Here is a 26,370-nt window from a genome sequence, read left to right on the forward strand (position 1 = left end):
ACAAGGTGTAGAGCTGGATGAACACAGCAGGCCAAGCAGCATCAGGAGCGAAAAAGCTTTCCTGCTCCTCTGATGCTGCTTGGCCTGCTGTGTTCATCCAGCTCTACACCTTGTTATCTCGAATTGTGCCATGCAGCTTTGTAGTTTGGAGGCAATATTGACTGTAAGGTTTGTTTTCTTTGCTTAACTATTGTCTCAGCTCAGGTTGAAAGTGCAATGTTGTATTGCCAAGCTATAGTCCCATTTCCATTCTATTGTTCATAATGATAATGGGTGATGCAAATGGTGAGATCGGATACCTTGTGATTAAGCATTATGTTAATGACACTATTTTTAGATTTTACTATTTTTCCAGTGAACAGTTAAGCTATGCAGATTTTCCAGTTTTAAATCCTGAGTTTTGTTGAATTGGCTAATATGAAAATGAAGATTACAACTATCATTTGATTTGATTAATTGTAGTCACATGTACCTAAGTACAGTGAAAAGCTTTGTTTTGCGAGCAGTACAGGCAGATCATAGCAAACAAGGACATAGAGATCAAAGGGTGCTTAGACAGAGTGAGGTATACAGGTTACACAGGAGGTGCACAAAGCAAGATCAACATCATCAACATTATTTGAAATTAGAGAGTCCATTCATCAGCCTAATAATGGCAGGGAAGAACCTGTTCTTGAACCTGTTGGTGCATGTATTCAAGCTTCTGTATCTTCTACCTCATGGAAAAGGTTGTAGGAGAGCATTACCAGTTTGGGAGGGGTCTTTGAAGATGGCAGCCTTCCTGCAGCAACGAGAAGTGTAAATAGAGTTCATAGATGGAACTTTGGCTTCTATGGTGGTCTGGGCTGTGCACACAACCTTCTGTAGTTTCTTACTGTCTTGGGCAGAGCAGTTGCTGTACCTGGCCATTATGCATCCAGATAGTATGCTTTCAATGGTACATCTGTAAAAGTTTGTGAGGGTCCTTATGGACATGCCGAATTTCCTGAGCTGCCTGAGGAAGAAGAGGCATTGGTATGCCTTCTTGACAGTTGTACCTACGTGGGGAGTCCAGGACAGTTCGGTTATCATCTCTCCTAGGAACATGAGGCTCTTGAGCCTCTCCACCTCAGTTCCGTTAATGTAGATGGGCGTGTGTCCTCCTTTCTTCCTGTAGTCAATGATCAGTTCTTTTGCTTTGTCGACATTGAGAGAGAGGTTGTTATCATTGCACCATGACACCGAGCCTTCTGTTTCCTTTCTGTATTCTGATTCATCATTATTTGATATCCGTCCTACAAGGCAAACTTGTAGATAGCACTCATTTGGAATTTGGATACTCAGTCGTGGTTATACTAGGAGTACAGTAGGGGGCTGTGGACGCATCCTTGGGGGGGCTCTGGTGTTGAGTATTGCCGTGGAGGAAGTACAGTTGTCAATCTTCACTGATTGCAGTCTGTAGGTTAGGAAGCTGAGGATCTGGTTGCAGAGGGCAGAGCTGAGACCTTGGACTCAGAGTTTTGAAATTAGTCTGGAGGGGATTACAGTGCTGAAGGCGGAGCTGTAGTCGATGAGTAGGCATCTGACCTCGGTGTCCTATGTGGCTCGTCAGCGGCTGTCAAAGGTCAAAATAAAATAATGATCACCTGGATTAACTAATTGCCTTTGGGGTGTGTGAAACTGCCCTTTCTAAGCAGTCCCTTGGATTGATCACACTGGTTTGATGGTTTCTGAAATGGCAAAACGCCCTTTAGATTCTGTGCATGTGGGATAGGTGGTGTTGGAAGTGTTAGGTAGATGGGTTGGTTGGATATTTTTATGCTCCCCTCTCCTTGATTTCACCTCTGTACATCACCAAACGCACAGATTTCTTGGTAAATGAGCCATCTCCATTTTGGTTTGTTATAATCCAGGTTCTTCCTGAGGGTGACAGTGGCTGTGTTTGACCACTTCAGGGATGCTTTGAGGGCATTCCACTGTTTTCCTGGGACTCTCCTGCCATGACTGAGTTCCAGTAGAAGCATTGCTTCAGGAATCTGATGTCAGATATATAAGTTCCATGAAACTGGTTTTCCAAATGGAACTCATTTCTAGTGGTTACTACCTCGATGCTAGTTAAGTTGGCTTGGGAGAAGAAGCTGTTGCTGAACCAGCTTTCTTGTCCCCAGATTTGGAGGATGTTCTAAAGGCGCTATTACTGATACTTCTCCAGTGTTTTGAGGTGCTGCTGTTACTTGTCCAAGTCTCCAGTGAATAGCAAATCACTGCTGCCCAGTAAACCATGGTCCTAATCTCAGGTTTGAGATCCTGGTGCACAACTATTCTCTTTAAAGGCTGGCTGAAGGCTGAGCTTGCACATTGAAGGCGATAATGAATGTCGGCACCTATGTCCCTCTTCATCAAGAGGAGGGGGTCCCAAGAGACAGAAAATGATTTACATTTTCTGAGATCTTGTAAATCTTAATTGGTGAATGTGTTTGCTGTGGGGACTGGTGGAAAGAGAATCTTAGGTTTCCAGGTGTTTAACGAAAAGCATATTTCTCAGATTTCAGAGAAGGAGTCAACTATAACTAGAAGCTCAGTTTCTGAGTGATTGCATGAGTATCATCAGTATATGAAGCTCTATCACGGAGGTTGGAGCTTTTCGTTTTGGTTTGATGGTAGTCTAGATCAAGCAAACTTTCATTTGGTACCTACACCCGTGGGTAATTTGCTGGAAGTTATATGCAATATTGAACAAGAAAAATGTTCAATGATACAGCTTTGTTTTCAGTTGTCATTGAGTCAGGATTTGTGATATTTCACTTGGTATCAATCACAGCTTGAATGTCATCATGGAATTGGTTTAGGATGAAATGCCCCCCCCCTCAAATTTGGGTTCCCTCAGAAAGAGTCTTCATGGTTAGCAGAGTCAGAGGCTTTTGTGAGACCGTAACATTAGTTTGTGCTGCTCTTTGTGTGTTTTTATTTAATTTGCCACACAGCAAATATGATTCTGTGGTGCCTCTTGGTGAAATTTGTATTACCTCTCTGAAAGAATTCCTTGGTCACTGGGAGGAGGCAGTTGAAGTAGATCCTTACGTTGATCTTCAAACAGTGGGGAGATTCCTTTTTATGTTACGGCAACTGGTCTCTTACCGTTGCAGCCCTAAGATCACTTGGCATGATCGTTTTGCTTCAGGCAATAGAAATAGCTGCCTAAAATTCATCACAGAAGTGTTTACAGAAGGTTGTATTTTTGTTATATCTGCTAGATGGGAGAAAATCACATCACAAACCATATACATTGTTTATTGAAATTTATAGACTTTGTCATAGTTATATCTATTGATCAGAGGATAATTTGCTTTGAGTCTGGTACTATGTCATATAAATCAGAAAGTTAGCTAATCTCATTTGGGCATTTACGGATGTTGTGGGTGTAGGAGTGTACAAGTCAGGAGCAGATTTGGAACTTTTGGACGCTCTTGCTTGCTCTGCCATTCCATAAGATCATGGTTGATCTGTTGTGGCCTTGGGTCTGCATTCCTGTCCGCTCAAGATAATAATAATTCCCTTGTTAGTCAAGAGTCTCTCCACCTGTGCCTTAAAAGTATGAAATGATCCCTCTTCCACTGCTCTCTGGCAAGAGTTCCAATGACTCGTGATGCTCTGAGAGAAAGACAGATCCTCCTAATTTCTGTCTTTAGTGGGAGACTCCTTATTTTTAAACATTGTCTCCTTATTGTTATCACTCCAACAACTTGGAAAAATCATTTCAGCATTTGCCCTGTCAAGTTCTTTTGAGAATCTTTAATGTTTCAATAAATGAACCTCTCATGCTTCTAAACTCCATGTTTCAACTTTTCCCCAAAAGTCAAAATGATCTTCTGACCCAAAAACAGGTATTAGTTGAGTGAGTACAATAAACTTAATTCCCAAAGTGAGATGAGCTAACTTTCTAGTTTGTATGCCTCAGCACTAGACTCTGAGCAAAGTACTGTACTAAAATAATGATATTTAAGAAATTTACTATGAAGTGCTTTGAAATGCTTCAAAGTGATACGATAAAATGCAACATTAATGCCAAGTCTGTCTTACTTTCTATGATTACTGTTCAGTGACTTCTCACAGTGCACAAGTGGATAGATACTTAGTGAGGGTATGCCGATGTTTACCTATTGTCTCTCCAGTCTGCCATTTCTCATTGTCTCCGCTCACTCTTGGGTAAGGGAAAAGAATACTCTTGGAAACTGTAGTGCCAGAGAGGCAAGGTTGAAATTAGCAAAAGCAAAAACATATCAGTTTTCAGTTGTATAATTTTATTTGCTGCACAGCATTGAAAATAATGTGGTAAGTTATCACATTATAAAAAAAACTTTAAATAGCATTTGTGAAGATTTTGTGTTTAAAATTTTATTAGATAAAAATGTATTTGGGCTTATGAATCCTTTCAAAATTATTTGAAGTTAAGACACGCAGATGTTTTTAAAACCTGGGAAGGACCCCTTCCTAGTGGAGAAGTTATTAGTAAGCTCTTGATACAGAGAAAGGAAAAAGAAATGTTTTTAAAGTGGATAATTCTGAAATCAATTGGATGCTTCTGGTTGTCATTTTTCTTATTCACTCGTGGAATTTTTAAAAATTTATTCATTTTGTGGGATGTGGGTGTCGCTGGCTGGCCAGCACTTATTGCCCATCCCAAGTTGCCCTTGGGAAGGTGGTGGTGAGCTGCCACCTTGAACTGCTGCCATCCACTTGCTGTGGGTTGACCTACAATGCCATTAGGAAGGGAATTCAGGATTTTGACCAGTGACAGTGAAGAAATGCCAGGTCAGGATGGTGAGTGCCTTGGAGAGAATCTTGAAGGTGGCGGTGTTCCCATATATCTGCTGTCCTTGTCCTTCTCTATGGAAGTGGTTGTGGGTTGGAAGGTGCTGTCTGAGCATCTTTGGTGAATTTCTGCAGTGCATCTTGTAGATTGTAGCAGCAGTGTGTACTGAGCATCGGTGGTGGAGGGTATGGCTGCTTGTGAATGCATTGCCAATCAAGCGGGTTGCTTTGTCCTGGATGGTGTCAAGCATCTTGAGTGTTGTTGGGGCTGCACTTATCCAGGCAAATGGGGAGTATTCCATCACACTCCTGACTTGTGCCCTGTAGATGGTGGACAGGCTTTGAGGAGTCAGAAGGTGAGTTACTCACCGCAGCATTCCTAGCCTCTGACCTGCCCTTGTAGCCACTGCATTTGTGTGGTGAGTCCAATTGAGTTTCTGATCAATGGTAACTCTCAGGTTCTTGATAGTGGGGCATTCAGTGGTAATACCATTGAATGACAAGGGGAGGTGGTTAGATTGTTTCTTATTGGGGATGGTCATAGCCTGGCTTTTGTGTGACGCGAATGTTACTTGTCAGCCCAAAGCCTGGATATTGACCAGAATTGTTGCATTTGGACACGGACTGCTGCAGTGTCTGAGGAGTCGTAAATAGTGTTGAACATTGTGCAATCATCGGTGAACATCCCCACTTCTGACCTTCTGATGGAAGATAGGTCATTGATAAAGCAGCTGAAGATGGTAGGGCAGAGGACACTGCCTGAGGAACTCCTGCAGAGTTGTCCTAGAGTTGAGATACCTGACCTCCAACAACCACAACCATCTTCCTATGTGTCAGGTATGACTCTAACCACCAGAGAGTTTGCCCCTGATACCCATTGATTCCAGTTTTGCTAGGACTCCTTGTTGGCACGCTCTGTCGAATGCAGCTTTAGGACTGTCACTCTCACCTCACCTCTAGAATCCAGCTCTTTTGTCCATGTTTCAACCAAAGCTGTAATGACGTCAGGAGCTGAGTGGCTCTGGCGGAACCCAAACCAGGCGTCACCTGGTCAGGTAATTGCTGAGCAGGTGCTGCTTGATTAACACTGTCAATAACACCTTCCATCTCTTTACTGATGATCAGTAGTGACTGATGGGGCAGTAATTGGCCAGGTTGGTTTTGCCCTTTTTATGTAGTACAGGATGTACTTGGACAACTTTCCCCATTGTCGGGTAGATGCCAGTGTTGTAACTGTACTGGAACAGCTTGGCTAGGGGAGCTGCAAGTTCTGGAGCAGGTGTCTTCAGGACTGTTGCTGGAATGTTGTCAAGGCCCTTAGCCTTTGCAGTATCCAGTGCCTTCAACCGTCTCTTAATATCACGTGGAGTGAATCAAATTGGCAGAAGACTCCTATCTGCAATGCTGGGGAGCACTGCAGGAGGCCTAGATGGATCATCCAGTTGGCATTTCTAGCTGAAGATTGCTATTTGTCTAACACTTGCTGGTTATACTGTTTGGTGTGCAAATAGTCCTGTTTGGTGGCTTCACCAGGTTGACACTTCATCTTCAAGTATGCCTGGCACTGCTCCTGGCATGCCCTCCTGCACTCTCCATTGAACTAGTTTGATCCCCTGGCTTTTTGGTAATGGTTGAGTGGGGATATGTCAGGCCATGAGGTTACAGACCGTGCTGGAGTACAGTTCTGTTCTGTTGATGGCCCACAGCGCCTCATGGTTGCCCAGTCTTGAGTTGCTAGATCTGTTTGAGGTCTGTCCCATTTAGTACAGTGATAGTGCCACACAACAAGATTGGCCAGTTATTCTCCGAAGGCGAGACTTCGGCTCCACGAGGACTGAGGTGGTTGCATTTACTGGTACTGTCATGGACAGACGCATCTGCATTTGGCAGATTGGTAAGGATGAGGTCAAGTATGTTTTTCACTCTTGTTGGTTCCCTCACCACCTGCCGCAGATTCAGTCTAGCAGCTGTCCTTAGGACCCAACCAGCTCAATCAGCAGTACTGCTGCCGAGCCACTCTTGGGGTGGACATTGAAATCCCCCACCCAGTGTACGTTTTGTGCCCTTGCCTTCTCCAGTGCTTCTCCTAAGTGTTGTTCAACATGGAGGAGTACCAATTCAACACCCAAGGGAAGATGGTACGTGCTAATCAGCAGGAGGTTTCCCTGCCTGTGTTTAACCAGAAGCCATGAGACTTCATTGACTCTGGATTCCATGTTGAGGATCCTCAGGGCAACTCCCTCTCGACTGTATACCACTGTGCCACTACCTCTCCTGGGTCTGACCTGCTGGTGAGATAGGACATATCCAGGGATGTTGGTGGTGGTGGTGTCTGGGATATAGTCTGTGAGGTATGATTTCGTGAGTATGAATGTGTCAGGCTGTTGCTTGACTAGAATTTGAGACAGTTCTCCCAATTTTGGCATGTTAGAGAGGAGAACTTTGCAGAGTCAACAGGGCTATTTCTGCTGTTGTCTTTTCCGGTGCCTAGGTCGATGCCAGGTGATCTGTCCCATTGTGGGTATCTCAGGCTGGCCAGGACTTATTGCCCATCCCTAGATGCCCTTGAGCAGTGGTGGTGAGCTGCTGCCTTGAACTACTGCAGTCCATGTGATTATAGGTAGACCCACTATGCTAATAGGGAGGGAATTCCAGGAAATTAACCCAGCAACGATAAAGGAACAGTGATATACTTCCAAATCAGGATGTGCATGGCTTGAAGGGGAGGTGGTCGTGGTGAGCCCATGTATCAGATGTCCATATCCTCCTCGATGGAAGTGGTTTTGGCCATAGAATGTGCTATGTAAGGATGCTTTAGTGAATTTCTGCAGTGCGTATTGTAGACTATAATAATCCACTGCTGCTACTGAATGTTGGTGGTGGAGGGATATGGTGCCAATCAAGCGGGCTGCTTTGTCCTGGATGATATTTCTGTCCAATGGTAATCCCCAGGATGTTGGTAGTGGAGATTTCAGTAATGGGAGCACCATTGAATGTCAAGGGATGATGGTATTGGTTTTCTCTTATTGGAGATGGTCATTACCCGCCAAATGTTACTTGCCAGCTATCAGCCCAAGCCTGAATATTGTCCACATCTTGTTGCATTTGAACACGGACTGCATCAGTTTCTGAATAGTCAGGAATGGTGCTGATCATGGTTGTACAACGAACATTCCCACTTCTGATCTTATGATGGAGTTAGGCCCCTCCTACATTAATACTCAACATGTGACTTTTTTGGTAATAGACTGCACTAAGGTAATTCACCAATGTCATTCTCCAAGCACTTTTAAACTAAAACCACCAGGACACTGAAAACTTTCAAATTGAAAACTATTTGCTGGAGGTGAATTGCATAACTTACTAAAAATGCTTTCCTTCATCAATAGAAAACTTCTAACTTGTCAGAAATTGTTGTACACAAGTCTTGCCCCTGTCCCTTTTCTCCCAACCAGTGTCCATCCAAAGAAAAGGAATGACCATACTAACCATGATATAAATTTTGTAGAAGCACAATAATTGTGCAAACGTGCTAAATGTTGCACTGAAGCAACTGCCTCATTTCTAAAAATGAAGTTCATTTGCTCAGACTCGGAAAGTATCTTTGCCCTTCTTAGCACTAGGAACTGTCCCTGCCCAATTTAATTTATGGATATTTATTGGCACTCCAGACTTGTGTCACATTCCGTTCCGATTCCAGTTATATTTGATTGAGTGACTTTATCCCTCAGCTTGGCCTTCCTTATTAATTCTTTTTTTTGAATTTACTCCATGACCTGGTCCTGCACTGTTCATAGGAAATGCTACTAGATCTCTATTAGCAACAAAAATGTAAATGTACAGAGTATCATCTTATTTTTCTGTTTTTTTTGATTGTGGACTGTTATGGACCAGACAAGACCCCCTCAAAACATGTCAAGGAGATCGTCTAGATCGGAACTTTTATCTTATTTAAAAGGCAAGTATAAGATGCTGCATTCCAGATGTGATTCAATTGGTCAAACTACTAGGCTTTAAGCAAAACACATGTTGTTCTCCCACCGTGGTTAAAACACAAACAAAAATTAAGAATTGCCATCTGTGTTTCCTCAATGTTGAGCAACAATTGGAGGAATACTGATTCAACAGCTGAATGAGTACAGTATGTAGTAAACAGCAGGAGGTTTCCTTGTCCATGTTTAACCTGATGCCATGAGGATTCATGGGGTCGGAAAATAATGTTGAGGACTCCCAAGGCAACTCTGTCCCAATGTGCCACCACTTCGACTGGGTATGTCCTGTGGTTAGACAGGGCATATCCAGGACTGGTGAGGGGTTGTCAGTTGGGTATGATTCCAGGAATATGACTATGTCAGGTTGTTGCTTGACTAGTCTGTGAGGCAGTGTCCCAGATTTGACACTAGCCCCCAAGTGTTAGTATGGAGGACTTTGCCGAGTCAGCAGGGCTGTTTTTGTTGTTGTCATTTTCAGTTCCTGGGTCAATGCAGGCAGTCTGTTTGTTTTAATGTTTTGTGGCGATTGATAGAATTGAGTGGCTTGTTGGGCCATTTTAGCAGGCATGGAGTCATACAGCATAGAAACAGGCCCTTCAATCATGCATGTCTATAAGAAACAGCAAATACCAAATAGCACTAATCCATTACCTGCCCTTGGTCAATAGCTTACTATGCCCAGCCATTTTAAGTGCTCATCTAGATGCTACTTAAATGTTGTGAGTCCCTGCCTCCACCATCCTCTTTAATGCGTTCCATATTTCTACCACTCTCTGTGTGAAAATATTTTTCCCCGGATCTCCTCTAGCCATTTACTCCTCACCTTAAACTTATTCCCTTTCATCTTTAGAGTCGAGCACGTTGCTGTAGACCTGGAGTTACGTGTAGTCCAGACCAAGTGAGGATGACCGATTTTCTTTCTCTGAAGGACATTAGTGAACCAGATCGGTTTTTCCAACAATCAACAATTTCATGGTCATCGTTAGGTTCTTAATTCCAGATTTTTTTAATGGAGTTCAAATCACACCATGTACATGTGGAGATTCGAGCCTGGGTCCCCAGAACATTAGCTGAGTTTCTGAGTTAATAGACTCGCAATAACACCACCAGGCCCTCGCCTTCCCTACAAGAAATATCATCCCTTGTGACAGGACTTTGCTTTCATGTCACCAGATCCTGTTGTGCTTTGATTTCCACTGTTGCTCTTTACTGCTGTCCATTTCTTCTCTTTAAATTACTGCGCTAGGCAAACCCACTTCTGAAATCATTGCTCTGACTGTTCAGTTCCTGCTCCTTTTAAACGACATCTCTGACAGTTCCTCGTGTTCTTGAACCTCAATTCTGACTATCAACTTTTGCTCTTTTTGAATCTCAACTCTGGCTCTCCGTTTCTTTTTTTAAACCTCTGCTCTGACTCTCAGTTCCTTCTTTTTTCAAATGTTCTCTTTGACATGCAAGTTAGGTGGATTGGCCATGCTAAATTACCCATAGTGTTCAGGAATGTGTAGGTTAAGTGCGTTAGCCATGGGAAATGCAGGGTAGTGGGGATAGGGTATGGGTCTGGGTGGGATATGCTTTGGAGAGTCAGTGTGGACTTGTTGGAGTGAATGGCCTGTTTCCACGCTGTAGGGAGTCTAAGGACTGTCAATTCCTGCTCTTGTTAGATCTATGCCTGAGCTCTCAGCTTCTCTTTTTGAAATATTGATCTGACTTTCAGCTCCTGCTCTTTTTAAATCCCTCCTCTGACTTGCAGCTTCCTCTCTTTTTAAACCTTGACTTTGGCTCTCAGCTATTCTTTTTAAACACCCACCCTGACTCTCCACTTGCTCTCTTTTTTTAATCTCCACTATAGCTCTCGGTTCCTTTTTTTTTGAAACCGCTGCTATGCCATTCTTTTAAAGGTATGCTTTTTCTCTCAGCTTCTTCTCTTTTGAAATCACCCTTTGACCCTTACCTTCCTCTCTCTTAAATCTCCACTCTGATTCTCCGTTCTTGCTGTTTTTACACTTGCACTCTGACTCTCAGCTGTCTGTTATTAAACTTGCACTCTGACCTACAGTTTTTGCACTTTTTAAATCTTTGCCTCGACTTTTGGCTCCTCTTTCAAATCTCTGCTCTAACTTTGGGCTCTCCTTTTTAAACTCCCACTCTGAGATGCAGTTTCATCTCTTTTTGACCTTAAGTCCATTCCTGAATCCTCTCTTTTTAGACCTTCAAACCATTTAATTGGCAATGAAGCATTAAGGTTATAACATTTTCTGTATAATTGCTAGTTGTTTTTCTTTAACCATTATTTATCTTGTTCTTTCTGAAATGACCCATAGTTTAGTACATAGGAGACAATATAGTATCTAAGATATGTATCCTGACCTGCTTGTTGCCAAGCCTCTAACTTGGTGCTTCCTAAACCTTTTCTCACTGTCACCCTATTTTGGTGTTCAAATGTTGCCAAGATCCCAGACCTGTGAGAATAGGAAGGGGAACCCCTGACCTGCAAGAGCAGATATTGGAGATGCCTTTGAGGGTGAAGGGAGGAGTGAGAGAGCTGAGTGAGGGAAAGAAGTAAGAGACCAATTTGAGTGATGGAGAGAAAACTGTTTTATCTACAGGGTATATAATGAAAAAGCACCTATTGAGGTTTTTTAGGACAGGATTGCCCCCACTCACCATAATGCTTGACTCCCTTGTAGGTCAAAAATAAGTCTTAGTCTTTGAATATATTCAATGTCCTGCTATCTAGTACACTCTGGGATAGAAAATTCTAAAGGTCTGTTTGAAACTGTGCGTCTTAGTTCTAAATTTTGTAAGAGAAAGACCGCAACTATCCTGCCCAGCCCCTTCAGAATCTTTTGTTCCAATAAGATCATTTTCATTCTTTGAAACTCCGATAAATATTGGCTTAACCCGCTCAGTCAGTCTTCATAAGGCAGCCTTGTACTGTCTGAAATTAGTGTTTGTATAATGCGACCCTGACTGTACACATGCTTAGGTGCTGTCTCACCAGTGCCCTGACAATTGTAGCAAGACTTCCCTACTTTCGTACTCCATCCCTTTGCAAAAAATTTCCAGCTTTCTTGCTTTAACATGTACCTCCTCACTTATCCTGATATGGAGAGTTACCACTATTTCCACCAACAATCAGTTTCTTGTCTCTTGCAAGGCTTGCCAATAAAACTTCAATCTTTAATCTGCAGGGTTATTTTCAATCCTGTCTCTGATTATGAGAGCTCACTGTCCGATAGTTCCAGAGAGTTTGTCCAAGTTAATGTCAGCCACTCCATTCCCACATCCTGCGGAAACCATACATCACTCTCCCTGTGTTTCTATTTTTATAATTAAGTTCTAATTTTTTTAATCTACTTGTAATTTCCATTAAACTACCTACTCCTCTTGTTCTTGATGATCCTATTTTCGATGTATGGTTCTTAGTCAAAACTTTGTACAAATAACCAACAATAGCTATGGTGACCAGGGGAAATTTCTTCAGAGTTGTTGAGACATGGAATACTTTGCCACAGAAAATACTTGAAACAAAGACCATTGCGTCTTTGAGGAAAATTGGATAAGTATTTGAACCAGAGGAAGATACGAGATTTGCAAAGAGAGCTAAGCAGTGGGATTAGCAGATGACACTAAAATAGGCAGTATCATGGACAGTGAGGAAGATTATCAGAAATTGCAACAGGACCTTGATCAGCAGGAAAAGTGAGCCAAATGGAGTTTAATATGCATAAGGGTGAGGTGTTGTATTTTGGAAAGTCAAATCAAGGTAGGAGTTTTATGGTGAATGGTAAGGCCTTAAGGAGTGTAGTGGAACAGAGGGATCTTGGAGTTCAGGTGCATGGTTCTCTGAAAGTGGAGTCATAGCTAGACAGGGCAGCAAAGAAGGCTTTTGGCACATTGGCCTTCATCAGTCAGGGCGTTGAGGAAATAAGTTAGGAAGTTATGTTGCAGTTGTACGGGACGTTGGTGAGGCCGCAGTTGGAGTATTGTGTTCCGTTTTAATCACATTGTTATAGGAAGGATGTTATTAAACTGGAAAGAGTGCAGAAGAAATTTACAAGGATGTTGCCAGGACTTGAGGGACTGAGTTATAGGGAGAGGTTGGACAAGCAAGGACTTTTTTCTCTGGAGTGTCACGGGGAGCGGGGGTGTGTGTAGGGGGGAGAATCTTACAGAAGCGTATAAGATCATGAGAGGCATAGTTAGGGTGAATGCACTCAGTCTTTTTCCCAGGATTGAGGAATCAAGGACTAGAGGGCATCAGTTTAAGATAAGGGGGGGAAAGAATGCATGGGAACCTGAGGGGCAACTTTTTTCACACACAGGGTGGTACACGTATGGAATGAACTGCCAGCAGAAGTGGTTGAGGTGGGTACATTAACAACAATTAAAAGGCATTTGGTCAAATTGTTTAGAAGGATATGGGACAAGTGCAGGGAAATGGGTTCATGTGCATGGACCAGTTTGGGCCGAAGGGCCTGTCTCCATGCTATGGGACTCTGACTCTAAGATCCTAGAGAGAGTGAAAGATGACGAGTGAGAGAGAGACAAAAATGCCAAAATATCATGTCGATGCTAATTTTGTATCATTTTTGAAAAACATTAAAAATACTGTTTTTATGTACATAGTTGCATTGGAGCTTTGTGTGAATCACTTTTTAAAAATATTTTCTTCAATGCATATGAAAATCTTCAAACCTGGCACCCAAACTCTAACATCTTTCATTAATAGGGTGAGAGAATCTACTCATTTTGCTATGCTGAGTTGGGTGGGGGAAGAGTTGTTCTACATCTCATGAAGATGAGAGAGAAATTACCTTGTCCATTAGAATCAACAGATGGATGATTTTAGTTATGTAGTCCTTTAATTCCTAACAATGAATAAAAGAATGTTTTAGCAAAGTCAGCATTTATTGCCCATCTTTATTTCCCTTGTGAAGGTGGTAGTGGACAGTTGTCTTGAGTTACTGTAGTACAAGTGATAAAGGTGTGACCACAATACATTTGGAGTTATCAGTTTTTAGAGGAACTGCCGAAGAAGTCTAAGTGATTTGCATTGCATCCTACAGATAGCTGCTCTATATGTAGTACAATGCTACATAATTGATGGAAAGAGTCTATTTAGAATAAGGATGATGTGCCAATCAACCAGAGCATTTTCCTGGATGGTTGAGTTTCAAGAGATTTATTACATCTGTAAATGACCAAATACATGGCGCATACTCAGTCAAATGCTGCCTTACTTTCAAGGATAGTTGGTTTTACCTCATCTTTGAAATGTAGCCATGTTGATCTTTCAGCCAAGTTTAAAAAAAGATCTGGAGCCAAATATTTCTCTTGGATCTCAAAACTTGGATTGGTGCACAGGTTATTACTGGGTAAGTGCTGCATCGTAGCATTGTTGACAACTCCCACCACTTAGCTGGTGAATGGGGGATGATGATTTACAGAGTTGGAGTTGCACTTAGGGTACATACTTAGCCCATTTTTTTATTTGTTGGGTAGAGGCCAGTATTGCAAGTACACCAGAAGAACTTGGAAAGGGATGTGGCTGGGCCTGGAGCTTAGGTCTGGAAAATTAAAGTTGTAATGTTATTGTGATCTGTAAATGTTGCTGAGTAGCACATTTAGCCAACATCTTAGTTTCTCTTAGAGTGACTTGAACTGATTGAAGATTGGCACTTCTGGGTGAAGATAATTGCAATTATGTCAGCTATGTCTTTTTGCACTTCTTATGCTGGATACTGCCATTGTTGACAATGCAGATGTTCATGGTGCTGCCTTCTCCCTTTAGTTGCTTAATTAAAGTCATTAAAATCCTTCATGCAGAATATGTGCAGTGCTCTTGTTACCGGCATCAATTCATCCCACTAATGTTCAGCACAGAAAAGTTTTAATTCGTTGGTTATTGAAGGGCGGTAATTGACATTCAAATGGAAGTTTTCCTCTCCTGGAGACATGAAACTCTATATTGATATCATTCAAGGTCATTCCCACCTAACGATAAATTGTTGTGTCAACTTCTAACGAGTCTGTCCTGCTAATTGAACAGGGCATACTGACTGATGACAATCGAAGTATCTTAGTAATTGTTAGGTAGGTGTGATTCTATGAATATAACTATTAAATTGTCATGTAAGTCTGTGGGATAGCTCTTCTAACTTAGGTGCCAGTCCCTAGTGAAGAGAACTTTTGAGGTGAAAAAGTTACATTTATTTAGCTCTGTCCAGATTGCTAATCATGTCATGATGATGATTTTGTACGTTTGATATGGAGGATAGGTTTTTTAATACTGTTTAAGAAATACATTTTGCTAAATCTTGAATCCTTGGTTTAATTGTGCTTGTTGAACATGGACCACTGCAGGTTTAAAAGTGATTGATTGATTTTTAATTAAGCTTAGGCTGTTCAAAGAAGTATTACATTTAGTACAAGTCAACTCACACGAAAACTGAGAAATTATACCCTGTGAAGTTGTTTTGACCCTTATTCAGGTTTAAAATGTAACTTTTATTGTGAGTGTTTTCACCAATGCTTACCAAAGTCAGCCTGTTGGAGAAATTTTTTACAACTTACTCTTTAATCTACTGACTGTTATAGCAGAAAGGAGCGAGAAATTATATGAGGAGCAGTTGGAAGAAGTTTGGAAAGCAACTGTAGACTCAGTGGAAAACTAAATAACTCAGGGCTAGGCGTGCTTCATGACAATTACACTAACATATAATGTAGACAATAATTTAATGCTGGATGCTATATGTATTTATAGAAAGGGATACAGTAGGATGGGCCAAATGGGCTTCTTCTAACTATGATTGTTTGAATGAGCTATTTAATTAGACCCACTCTCCTGTTCTTTTCCCTTGGCCCGTAAACAAATTTCCAATTTGATTTCTTATCCTGTTGCTTTTTTGGAAGTTACATTCAGTTTGCTTCCACCATACATTTTGAATGTGTCGTTGAAATCACAACAAATGACATGTAATTGTTTTGCTCAGGTTACCTTATTTGACGATAACCTTAAATTGTTGTCATCTGTTACTAACCCTTCTTTCACTGCGTACAGTCGTTATTTACTCCATAAAAGTTTGAACATCTCTATCGAATCTCCTGTCAACTTTCTATGCAGTAAGGCATGCAACCTCAGCTTTTTCTTAATATTGCTGCAGTCCCTCTCTTTTGTATCATTCTAGTGCCATTCTTTTGTATGCTCTCGAAGGCTTCATGTTCTTCTCCAAGTGCACTGTCTAGAATTGAGCACAATATTCTAGCTGAGACCTGACCAGTGTTTTGTAATGATCTAGCTTAGTTTCCTTGCTTTTGTCATCTGTTCATCTGTTGATAAAGCCCAGAATGCTGTAAAACAGACACACCTGTTGTTATCGACCCATTATAGAAATGAAATTTTCCTCTGATAATCTCTTCTCTGCCCTGACACAAATATAAGACAAGATAAAAAGCTCAACATGTTTAACAATTGTTCTGCAGTCTCCTTATAATTGGCTGAATCAGGTACTAACTATGACGAAAAGATGAAAAGAATGATTTTTTCCAAATTTCCTTTTTCCTTTTTAACTGGATTGAGTATAATCAGTTATGTAGCTTGCAAAGTGAAAGTAAGATAGTGGAGTAACTTCTCAAATTGTTCAAGAGAGAATTCACTCCTGGCAGTGATGGTCTTTTATAATTAGATTACCAGCTAGAAAGCAGTGGCCTTCACCATTGGGCATATGGGCGGCATGGCACTTACGATAGCTCAGCTGGGTAATTTTGAGAAGGTTTACCATAATACTAAAGTGCACAGTTGATTGGCATCTAAGCCTGTTGGCGTTACAAGTGTACATGGTGTGTAGTGGGACCTAGACATGGGAACATTCCAAAGAATGCTAGTGTCTCTGGCAAATGTTCAGTGACTAAAATGTTTTGGCTGTGGTGTACTAAAACGTATAATCTATAACTGTCTGCCTTGCAATGGAATTTGAATATTTCCCCCAAAGGGGAATAGTTAATTGTAGCTAGGGAAACTACTGATATAAAATAGCAATAAATATCTTTAGGAGGTTTGAGTGGTGGGGATTAATTTTTAAAATCAAAACTGTCACTTAATCTGTTGAAATAAATCAACAGAATTATTATGATTGACTCAATCTGAAACACCATGGCACTTATGTTGCCACAACCTCAGCTGTTGAGAAGTAAATGTACTACATTGATTATAGAAATTGGAAAAAGTTATTAATAAAGCCAAGAAATCAAAATGCTGAGTGGATGACTAATTGGACCTGCAGTCAAATAACAAATAATTGGTCATGAGATCTAGGTTGGATTTTTTTTTTTCTGAGGCTACAGGCATCTGCTTCAGGTCCAAAAAGAGGATTAGGACATGTAGTGAAATCCACACTCAGCAGGGAAAAGAATCCAGAAGCAGGTTTATTCAAACAGAAACCAGTTCAGCCAAAGAAACAGAAACTGCTGTTATTAGTGGTACAAGCAGTCAGACCTGTGGCTGAGGAGAAAAAGCAGAAGGTTGTGGAACACTCAAGAGAAAGTACATCCCACAATGTTGTTGAAGACTTGAATTTCAGAAATCCTTGTCCAGAGTAAGTGAGCTAAATAAATAGCTTGTTTAAGGATCATGATGAAATTTTAACCAATTGAAATAACATTGGGTGATTGCAGAAGTTTGCCCAGAAGTAAATTGATTACTGTCTTGTCACTCAAACAAGCAGTTTTAGTGTGAAGATAGGGGTGACCTTGTTTTGGGTGCTGCAGACTGTTGCAGGGGTAAAAGAGTTTAACTTTTATTTCTGATATTTGTATTGAGATCATTTCAAGTAGTTCTTGTATGGTGTGACTTGATTTTTTTTGTCAAATAAACTTTTATGCTCTTCTGTTGAAAGTGCATTGGTAACCTGTTGTGAAAATGTTTAGTAACTGACCTCCACAGTAAACAAAAAGAATAAGACTTATGCTCTGTCAAGCCAGGTTTCACGTTGGAATCTGACATGTCTAGTATTACCGTTAGTTTGCGACCATAACAGATGGAAGAGTAGAGTAGCATTTATAGTGAATTAAGTTAAGTTCAATTTCTTGTAATATCCAAAATAACAGCCAGACAATTTTAAGAATTTAAATTAGAGGTAATTCTCTCTCTAGGTCTGACTTCTTGCCAATCTGACTTCTGACCTAAAATATCTCGGATTATGCACTTCATTGTCCTTTGTTTTCTGGCTGGATTGCAAGTCTAATCTCTAAGTATCGCTCAGCTTCACAACTTTGAAAATGGCCTACTGTGCTGCTGTGGAAATAAACAAACTACTAAAGCCCAGATGAGGATCCCTGTAACTACCTAATACTGTCTTCACATGATTTGACTAACCTAACATCATAAATTGTGGATTTTCTTTTGAAGTAGTAAAAGATCTCGATCCATTCTCTCAGAATAAAGTGGAATGCTCATTACACTTAGAAGATAACTAATTTGATTTACCTGTGTGAGTTCAATTGAAGTTTAAATACATTTACACCTAAATCCTACAATGGATAAATTTTCAGAAACCTTAAATTTCCACCACTTAAGATGGTGTTGAATGCCAGACAATTTTTCATGATGTGATGATATACAAAAATTGAGATTTATGCCATTATTGCAGCCTCTTTGACTGCAAATGCGCTTTCCATGGAGCCACAAGAATGAATTCACACTAGAAACAAACCAGCATTCATCACCGTACATTTTAAGATTTTAATAAAATTGACTTGTCAGGTTTGGGATGGTAACAGCTCTGATTCAACAATGCAAAAATTTGCTTTTGACATTGCAAGCTGATTCTGATGAAAACATTCTGCAACTAAGGCAAACTGGCTGATGGAACCGAGGATTTCAGTGGCAGAAGACTTTGGAACCCATCTGGATAGAAATCGATTTATTTCCAAGAATATATGGATTTTGTATTTTCGCTAAATATGAAAGCAAAATATTATGGAAGAAGGATATATGAAACAAAAACAAAAACTGCCAAAAATACTCAACAGGTCTGGTAGCATCTGTAGAGGGGGGAAAAAAAAGCGCAGTTAACATTTCAGGTTGGTGATCTTTCATGGGAACTGGGGAGTGCTGCCAGTCTGAACCAACTCCAGGGGCAGAGAAGGAGCAAAAGGGAAGGCGATGAAAGGCAGGAAAGACGAAACAATAAAAGGAATGGCGGTGCAAGACAGAATGAGATGGTAATAAAACAAGTGAAAGAAGTACAAGTAAACCACTGTTGCACGTATGAGTGTTTGAAACCTTTAATGTTGAGAAGGCAAGCAAAGGGTAGGCTGGAGTAGGCATTTCCTACGCTAGATTTGGAAGGGGAGGTGATACCAGGGACAGCAGGAATTGGTTATCATGAAGTAAATGTTCATTTTGTAATGCTGAAAGAGCAAGGGAAAGGAAACTTTAATGTATTATAGTGACACGAAAACAGTTAAACTGCCACTGCCAAGTATTGTTTGAAAGATTTTTCCCAGGTTATCCAAAAAGCTGTCAAACTAATAAATAGAACTTTTATTTTAAGGGTTGTCCCAGCAGTTTGAGTGCATCTTCTGTAGGCGTGTGAAAAGTGCAGTCACTTTGTATTTGAAGGGTACAATTTGAGGCCTGCCACATACCTGGCTTCAGATCGTACAATATTGGCGCTGGTGCAACATTAGCGACCACCTGGATAAAACAACTCAGCAAGAAGTTACTGCTTATGTCACCATGGCCTACAGTTAAATGGGTATAGGCAGCATATATTTGTGGGCCGGACATAACTGGTCAATTTTCTACATTATTGGGTAGATGCTCGTGCTTTCGCTGTGCTGGAATGCCTCAGGGCGCAGCTCATTCTGGAGCACATGGCTTCAGTACTATAGCTGAAATATTGTCAGGGTCCATAAACTTGGTATTATCCAGTATCTTCTACCATTTCTTGATATTACATATAGTAAATCAAATCGGTTGAAGACTGGCATTTGTGTCGCTGGATCATCAAGAGAAGGCTGAGATGGATCATCCAGTCAGCACTTCTGGTTGAAGATAGATGCTTCAACTTCATCCTTTACACTGATATACTGGGTTCCTCCACCATTGAGGATGAGGATATTTGTGAAGCCTCCACCTCCCATTACTTTTTTAATCATCCACTTCCATACATCATCACTGGATGTGCTAAGATGGCAGAGCTTTGATCAGATCTATCGGCTGTGGGTTTGTTTAGCGCTGTTTGCATGTTGCTTCTGCTGTTTGGCATGCAAATAGTCCTGTGTTGTAGCTTCAACAGATTGATGCCTCATTTTTTTAGGTATGCCTGGTGCTGCTTCTGGCATGTCCTTCTGCACTCTTCATTAAACCAGGGTTGATCTTGCAGCTTGATGATGATGTTATAGTGGGATACATACCAGGTCATAGCATTATGGATTGAATATAATTCTGCTGCTGATGGCCCCAACACCTCATGGATGCAAAATTTTGCGAGATATTTTTGAGGTCTGCCTCATTAAGTACGGTGGTAATGTCACACAACATAGTGGGGGATGGGTATTCTCTCCACGAAGATGGGACGTGATTCCATAAGAATCGTGTTCACTTCTACGATGCTTTTATTGTTGGTCGTATCTGCAACCAGTAGCTATTAGGCATATTACTGTAAATTTGAGGGTCAGGTTGAATAGATTTTTTTTCCTATTTTTTGGTTCCCTTGACACTTTCACAGAACCCAGGTTAGTAGCTATGTCCGATAGTACTCGACCAGCTCAGTCGGTAGTGCTGCTACTGAGCCACAATTGCTGATGGACATTTAAGTCCCCTACCCAGAGTACAATCTGTGTGCTTGCCACCCTTAGTGCTTTCTCCAAGTGGTGTTCAAAATGGAGGAGAACTGATCCATCCACTGGACTGGAGAAGGTGCTAAACAAGAGGTTTCCTATGCCAATGGCTGACCAGATTTCACAGGGTCTAGTGTCAATGTTGAGGACTCCAAAGATAATCATTCCTGGCTGTGTAGCACTGTGTTACCACTATTGGGCGGTCTATCTTGTCAGTGGGATAGGATATACCCTGTGATAATGGTTGTATCCAGGACATGGTCATTCCTATGGAATGATACATTACAGACACTGTGTTAGGCTGATGCTTGACTAGTCTGTCGTACAGCTACCCCAATTTTTGCATAATCTCTTGGATATTGGTAAGGAGGACTTTGCAGACTTAGGTCTGTACTTTCTATTGTTTCTGGTGCTTAAAGTGGTCTGTCCATTTTTATTCCATTCTTCAGATTTTCTAGCGGTTTGATGCAGCTGCACAGTCATTGTAGAGGGCAGTTAAGAGTTAAGCACATTGTCAAGAGGTGGAGTCTCGTGTAGGGTAGACCAGGTAGGTGGCAGATTTCCTTCACTCATAACTCCAGATTCAAGTAAATCAATTAATTTCGAGCTTGGCCAACAGAAAATTCAGAGTCTTAGATTCCTTGAGTACGGCTGTTGCTCATGGCCATTGCCTCAGAAAATCAATCCTGAGAAGCTTGCCTTAAACAGCTATTAGGCATATTACCGTTATATGCCTAGGCCTTAACACCTGTTTTAAATTGCTAGAATAAATACCATTATATACTGGCGTGAAATGGAAATCTTCCCTGTCCCCTCTCTGCTTGTTGCTGTATTTTGCCTTCTGGTCATGTAACATCTTGATTTTTGTTGCGATTGCCATAGAGACCAATCCGTTGTAAAGTGAAATGAATTTCTCGAGTGAACAATGGAAATAAACCGAAAGGCAATATTTTGGTTTTTAAGATTTTACTGGAACAAACAGTCTAAAATCAACAAGATCAAATGTTAATTAACAGCTGACACATCACACTAAAGAAACGGGTATGTTTGCATTCATTAACTAACACAATTGAAGTATATGTCCTGAAGCACTTTGTCACATCACCACGTCTGTGGCTGACTTATAGCATCACAGAAACAGTTCCATCGCTCGCAACTGTCTATCTCTGGTTCGCCTCTCCCTGCCAAGTTGTAACGAAACTTTGTGCCCTTCGACAGTCGTGCCAATCAAACTGAGTTTTTCTGGATATGATTGCCAACAACAAGGCACACTTTGCCAACTATGCTGCTTGAATCTTCAAAAACCTTGTATGTTCTATTCCCTTTTTCTCAACAACTGAACTCGCCCTGGCCTCCTGCTTGGTCAGTAGCGCTAACAGTTCCTGAACAGAGCAGCAGCTTTATCAATTCATCTTAAACAGCAACTGTCCTTTTTTTGGTGAGGTACTGTGAAGATGTCTCAAAATTGGCATCCCTTTTTCAATGGGTTTCTGTTGGTGTTTTTACCTCATTGCATGTCTCCATGCTGCAGTGTTCATTCCTCACCATTGCCCTTTGGAGTGCTTTGTTTCCCCCTATGTTGATGGAGACATTTTAATACATAATCACCCTTTACATGAGAATTTTAAAGTCCTCATCCTTTTTATCACATTACTGTGTAGCCTCACTTCTCCCTGTCTCTGTATTCTTATCCAGCTTCACAACCCTCTTAGATTTCCGTGCTCAACAAATTCTTCCCCCTGAACGTCCTGGATTTTAATCACTCCACTACTGGTGGCTGTGTTTTCAGTTGCTTAAACCCAAAGATCTGAAACACTCTCTTTGCATCTCTCCACCTCTCCTGGGTTTTTTTTTAATTTTTATGCATATGGTTGATGTTAACAGAAATGCTTGTGGTCTACATTGACTCTTACGGTTGACTTGATTGTTTAATTCAGAATCAGAAAATGATGTCCATTTGTTTTACTGTTATCTCTTTGAACACTTAATTTGTAAATGATCCATCATGACCAATTACAAGTCGTAAATCAGATCTCTGAAGTTGAAAGTATTACCTTCAACATCCTTAGCCATTGTGACCTATGGTATAGAATATAACTAGTTTAGGAGTGCAGAACTTGTGCATTGCTAAAAGAGCCATTTTTGTTGAAGCTCTTTGTCTTGCACTGATCAGGACAATGTAAGCACAATGTCCAAAAGGCTGGCTGTACATTACAAATAGCAAAGCCCTTCAACTATGTGTAACACACAAAGTAATGACCGTACCCAACCAACTCAGCACAATATCCAATACTAGATGTGATTCTGCAATTGTAGAGCATTTGCAAAATAATCTTGTGTACAAAGAATTCTGCTGACAATCAATTAAGTGTTGTTAATTGTACTTTGTGTGGCACGCTGAGAACGACATATATAGGGCTGTGTTCTTCACTGACAAAAAGAACATATGCACACACTGTATCTATTGCAACTGAGCAAAATGTGTGGCTGTCATTGTCTGGTTTATTTCTTGACAATGCCTTGGCCGATTAGAATTAACTGTATGTCATTATTAACTGGTGAATTTTCCGTCGGAATCCATTTGCCAGCCAAGCAGGACACTTTTCTCATAAAATATGTGTTGTTTTCACTTTACTTTGGTATTTCTTGCGCATTGTCCTAATGAGTGCAAGACAAAAAAAGTCAACAAAGTATTTTGTTTTAGCAATGTTCAAGTGTGCAGTATCATGCTCTTAGTTTCGCTGTTCAGCAGCATGATCTTAACCTGTCTCGGAGCAGTCCCTTGGTATTTAATTCTGTTAATAGAATGCTATATAACTAGGACTTAAAAGTAACACGGTATTGTGAAAGAATTATTATTTGTATTAAAATTTATATAAAGAGTCAGCCTAGAATTGCTGATTTTGTTACATATACAGTGTGTGGTTAGTCGAAATAAAACTCTTAACTAGAAAGTTTATGCTTGGATATTGCCTAAGGGTATTTACTTCAAGTGAATAACACAGTCTTCGTCCACAGTTCCATTTTATCTTTTACTTCATGCAGTGTGTAAAGAGAGAACATTTTTTCTTCCTTTTTTTGGAATGTTAAGGATCACAGACTTCAAGTTGTGTGTGGCAAGGGCTTCCAGATTCTTCTTCTCCTTCAGTTTTCTTTGACCTTATTTCTTCTTGTCTCACCCCTTGTGTTTCAATGCCCCCTTTGAACTTCCCTTTTTCTGACTCCAAAAAATCAATTCTCAACAAAAACCTCAACTTGATCTCCTTGCACATTCACCTTAATGGATTTTGGGCTGAATGTGACATTGAATTTCTCTTCCATTGTTTCTCCTTATGTCCTTTTTTTTTTTTTGGCAAGGTTTTCTCCACTGCACACCAGTTCCTTTTCCCTGTTTTTAGCTTTTTACTCCATCTGGACTCCTCCCTCTGACCAATTTCCTAAATCTTTTAAGAATGCTGACATTCCATCCACCATCTTAATTTTCCTGCTCCCTTCACTCATGCTTACTCTGAACTTGCAACAAAAACTGTTCTTTTAGGTCCATCCCTGACATTATCATCATACCCAGTACCAGAGGTGGTGCTTTTGTTGTTTGTTAATAAATCTACCTAGCTGAGGTTGAAAGGCGACTGTCAAACTTAGGTGTGCTGCTATCTCCTTCCCAAGATGACTGACCCAACCCATATTTGCAGTCTTATCTGCTCCTTGGAACTGATTTTTTTTTTCTTGACTAATTTTCTCGCTGAAATTTCATCCTTCTGTCCTCACATTGGTTTTCTCCTACTCTTACCATCACCAACTTCAATGTCTCCATTTCTGAGGATCAACTTTTGACAAACATAAAATTGATAAACATTTCCACCATAAATCCAGTGACTTCCACAGCTACTTTGACTACACTTCCTGCCACCTCACTCCTGGTAATACTATATTCCACTCTCCCATTTTTTTCTGTCCTTTTCATATCTATTTTGACAATGCAACTTTCCATATTTAAATAAATGTATGAGCTTGAGTAACCACTTGTACTTGAATCAGCCAGGAAAACAGGTGCTCATGAATAATGGACACTTTTTTGTCTCCATAGATCGCTGTTTGTGGAATGATAGGTTAGGTTGAAATAAATATTTATGACTAAAATACCTTTGGGTTTTGGATTTAAACAACATATTGAATTAAAAATGTATTTTCACTCGTGAATGGCTAGTTTCAAATCTAGCATAGATCGATGGAATGAAGAACTCCTCTCTTTGTAAGCTGTAAAGTTCGTCTGCAGTTTTGATTTGCTTTCTTATTGAGTCATCAACATGAATATGGCCATAATTTTATAGTAATTAATTTGAAATGATTTCCTTGGATTTTTTCCTTTAATTAAGTATTTAAATGTTGATGTAGGTGAACTGAGGAGCTGCTGAACATGAGTGATGATAAACCCTTTGTTTGCACCGCTCCTGGATGCGGCCAGGTAAGACCACAAGATTTCTTTCAGTTCTTTCTTCATCGTACAATTAATGTCTGGATGAATGTGTATGGTGTTGAAGCAGGTTATTACTGTGATTTTTCTCTTGCAACAGTAATCGTATTAAATAGGACACAACAAGGCACAAATGGCCAAGTTTTCTTTTCGTTCAGAACCTCATTTAATATGTTTGAAAACCTGAAAAATTATGGTACCCATGTAACTCCAGTGATGTTCGACCTCTTTGCAGAAAGGGCCACACTTCAATTTTCTTTTCACATGAGAGCTGATGAGCGAATTTCAGAAAGATGAGATTTGGCACGACATTGAACATGATGTTTTTTAAAGCTGTGCTATGAAGGAAATAAAGTTTCTAAGTAGAAAAAACAATATCAAAGTAATTTGTCAATAGTCTTATTAATAAAGCGCTAAATGTCGGTACTAACTAACAGAGTCTCTCTCTTTTTGCTTCAGAAGCAGAGCTAGAGGGAGACGGTCTTGGCTCCAAGTCCCAGCTACCAAAGAAAGGGAAGGGAATAGGGCTGAGCTAAGGAATTTGGTTTAACTAAAACTGACCTTGTTTTTGCCTCTGGTGGCACACTCTCTGAACTGCCCTCAGCAGAATTTACGTGGGAGTGTGGGTCAGAGGCAGGTTGCATTGGAGTCTTGGAGTTCCTTGTTTTCTAGCCTAGTATGTGGATAGGTTTTTGATGAAGCAAGAGTGGTGTGTGTGTGTGTTTGTGTTTGTCTATCTGTTGCCGCTACTCATTCCCAGCCTTAGGGTTCTCACTGATTCATTTTACCCACATGCACTCTCAGTGGGTCAGATTCGTACTGTATGTAGTAAACCTGCAATATTTTCATCTTTTAGAAATGAGCCTTATGACATATACCCTTATGTGTTATAACCACAAGAGTTTACTTAGTAAGTTAGAAATGGGAATTAATGAGCTGTAGCATTCCTTTGTAAGTTTGAGACTAGTTTTGAATTTAGGTTGAATGCAGGATGGGAAGAAAATCTTTGCTGTCTGATGTTTCTTTATGTATTAGGGAAGTTTTATTTTGTGACATCCAGTTTTTAATGAGCCAAATTTCATTCCACAAACTGCACATAATTTGAATTAATTGCTGTTTTAGTTATGTCAGCTATGGCTCAGTTGATAATATTTTTGCTTCTGTGTCAAAGTTGCAAGTCTTGAATACAAGTCCCATTCCAGAAATTGTACACAACAACAGCGTTTGCTGACACTCCAGTGAGGGAGTGCTGCAGTAATAGAA

General features: G+C 40.5%; 1 protein-coding gene across 8 annotated transcripts in view; it reads left to right on the top strand.

The window, feature by feature from the left end:
• atf2 (activating transcription factor 2) overlaps positions 1–26,370 on the top strand; it is a 139,896-nt gene that overhangs the window by 9,830 nt on the left and 103,696 nt on the right. For 6 of the 8 annotated variants that reach the window (XM_020529188.2, XM_020529326.2, XM_048598752.1 and 3 more), the window contains exon 2: positions 25,029–25,098. In XM_020529188.2, the coding sequence (XP_020384777.1) occupies positions 25,051–25,098 (48 nt within the window). In that variant the 5' untranslated portion in view covers positions 25,029–25,050. Of the gene's footprint in view, positions 1–8,723; positions 8,750–21,515; positions 21,675–25,028; positions 25,099–26,370 lie in introns of those variants that run through there. The other 2 variants (XM_048598749.1, XM_048598748.1) reach the window with 2 other exon arrangements.

Source organism: Rhincodon typus, chromosome 7, assembly GCF_021869965.1.
Source record: "Rhincodon typus isolate 14 chromosome 7, sRhiTyp1.1, whole genome shotgun sequence".
NCBI lineage: Eukaryota > Metazoa > Chordata > Chondrichthyes > Orectolobiformes > Rhincodontidae > Rhincodon > Rhincodon typus.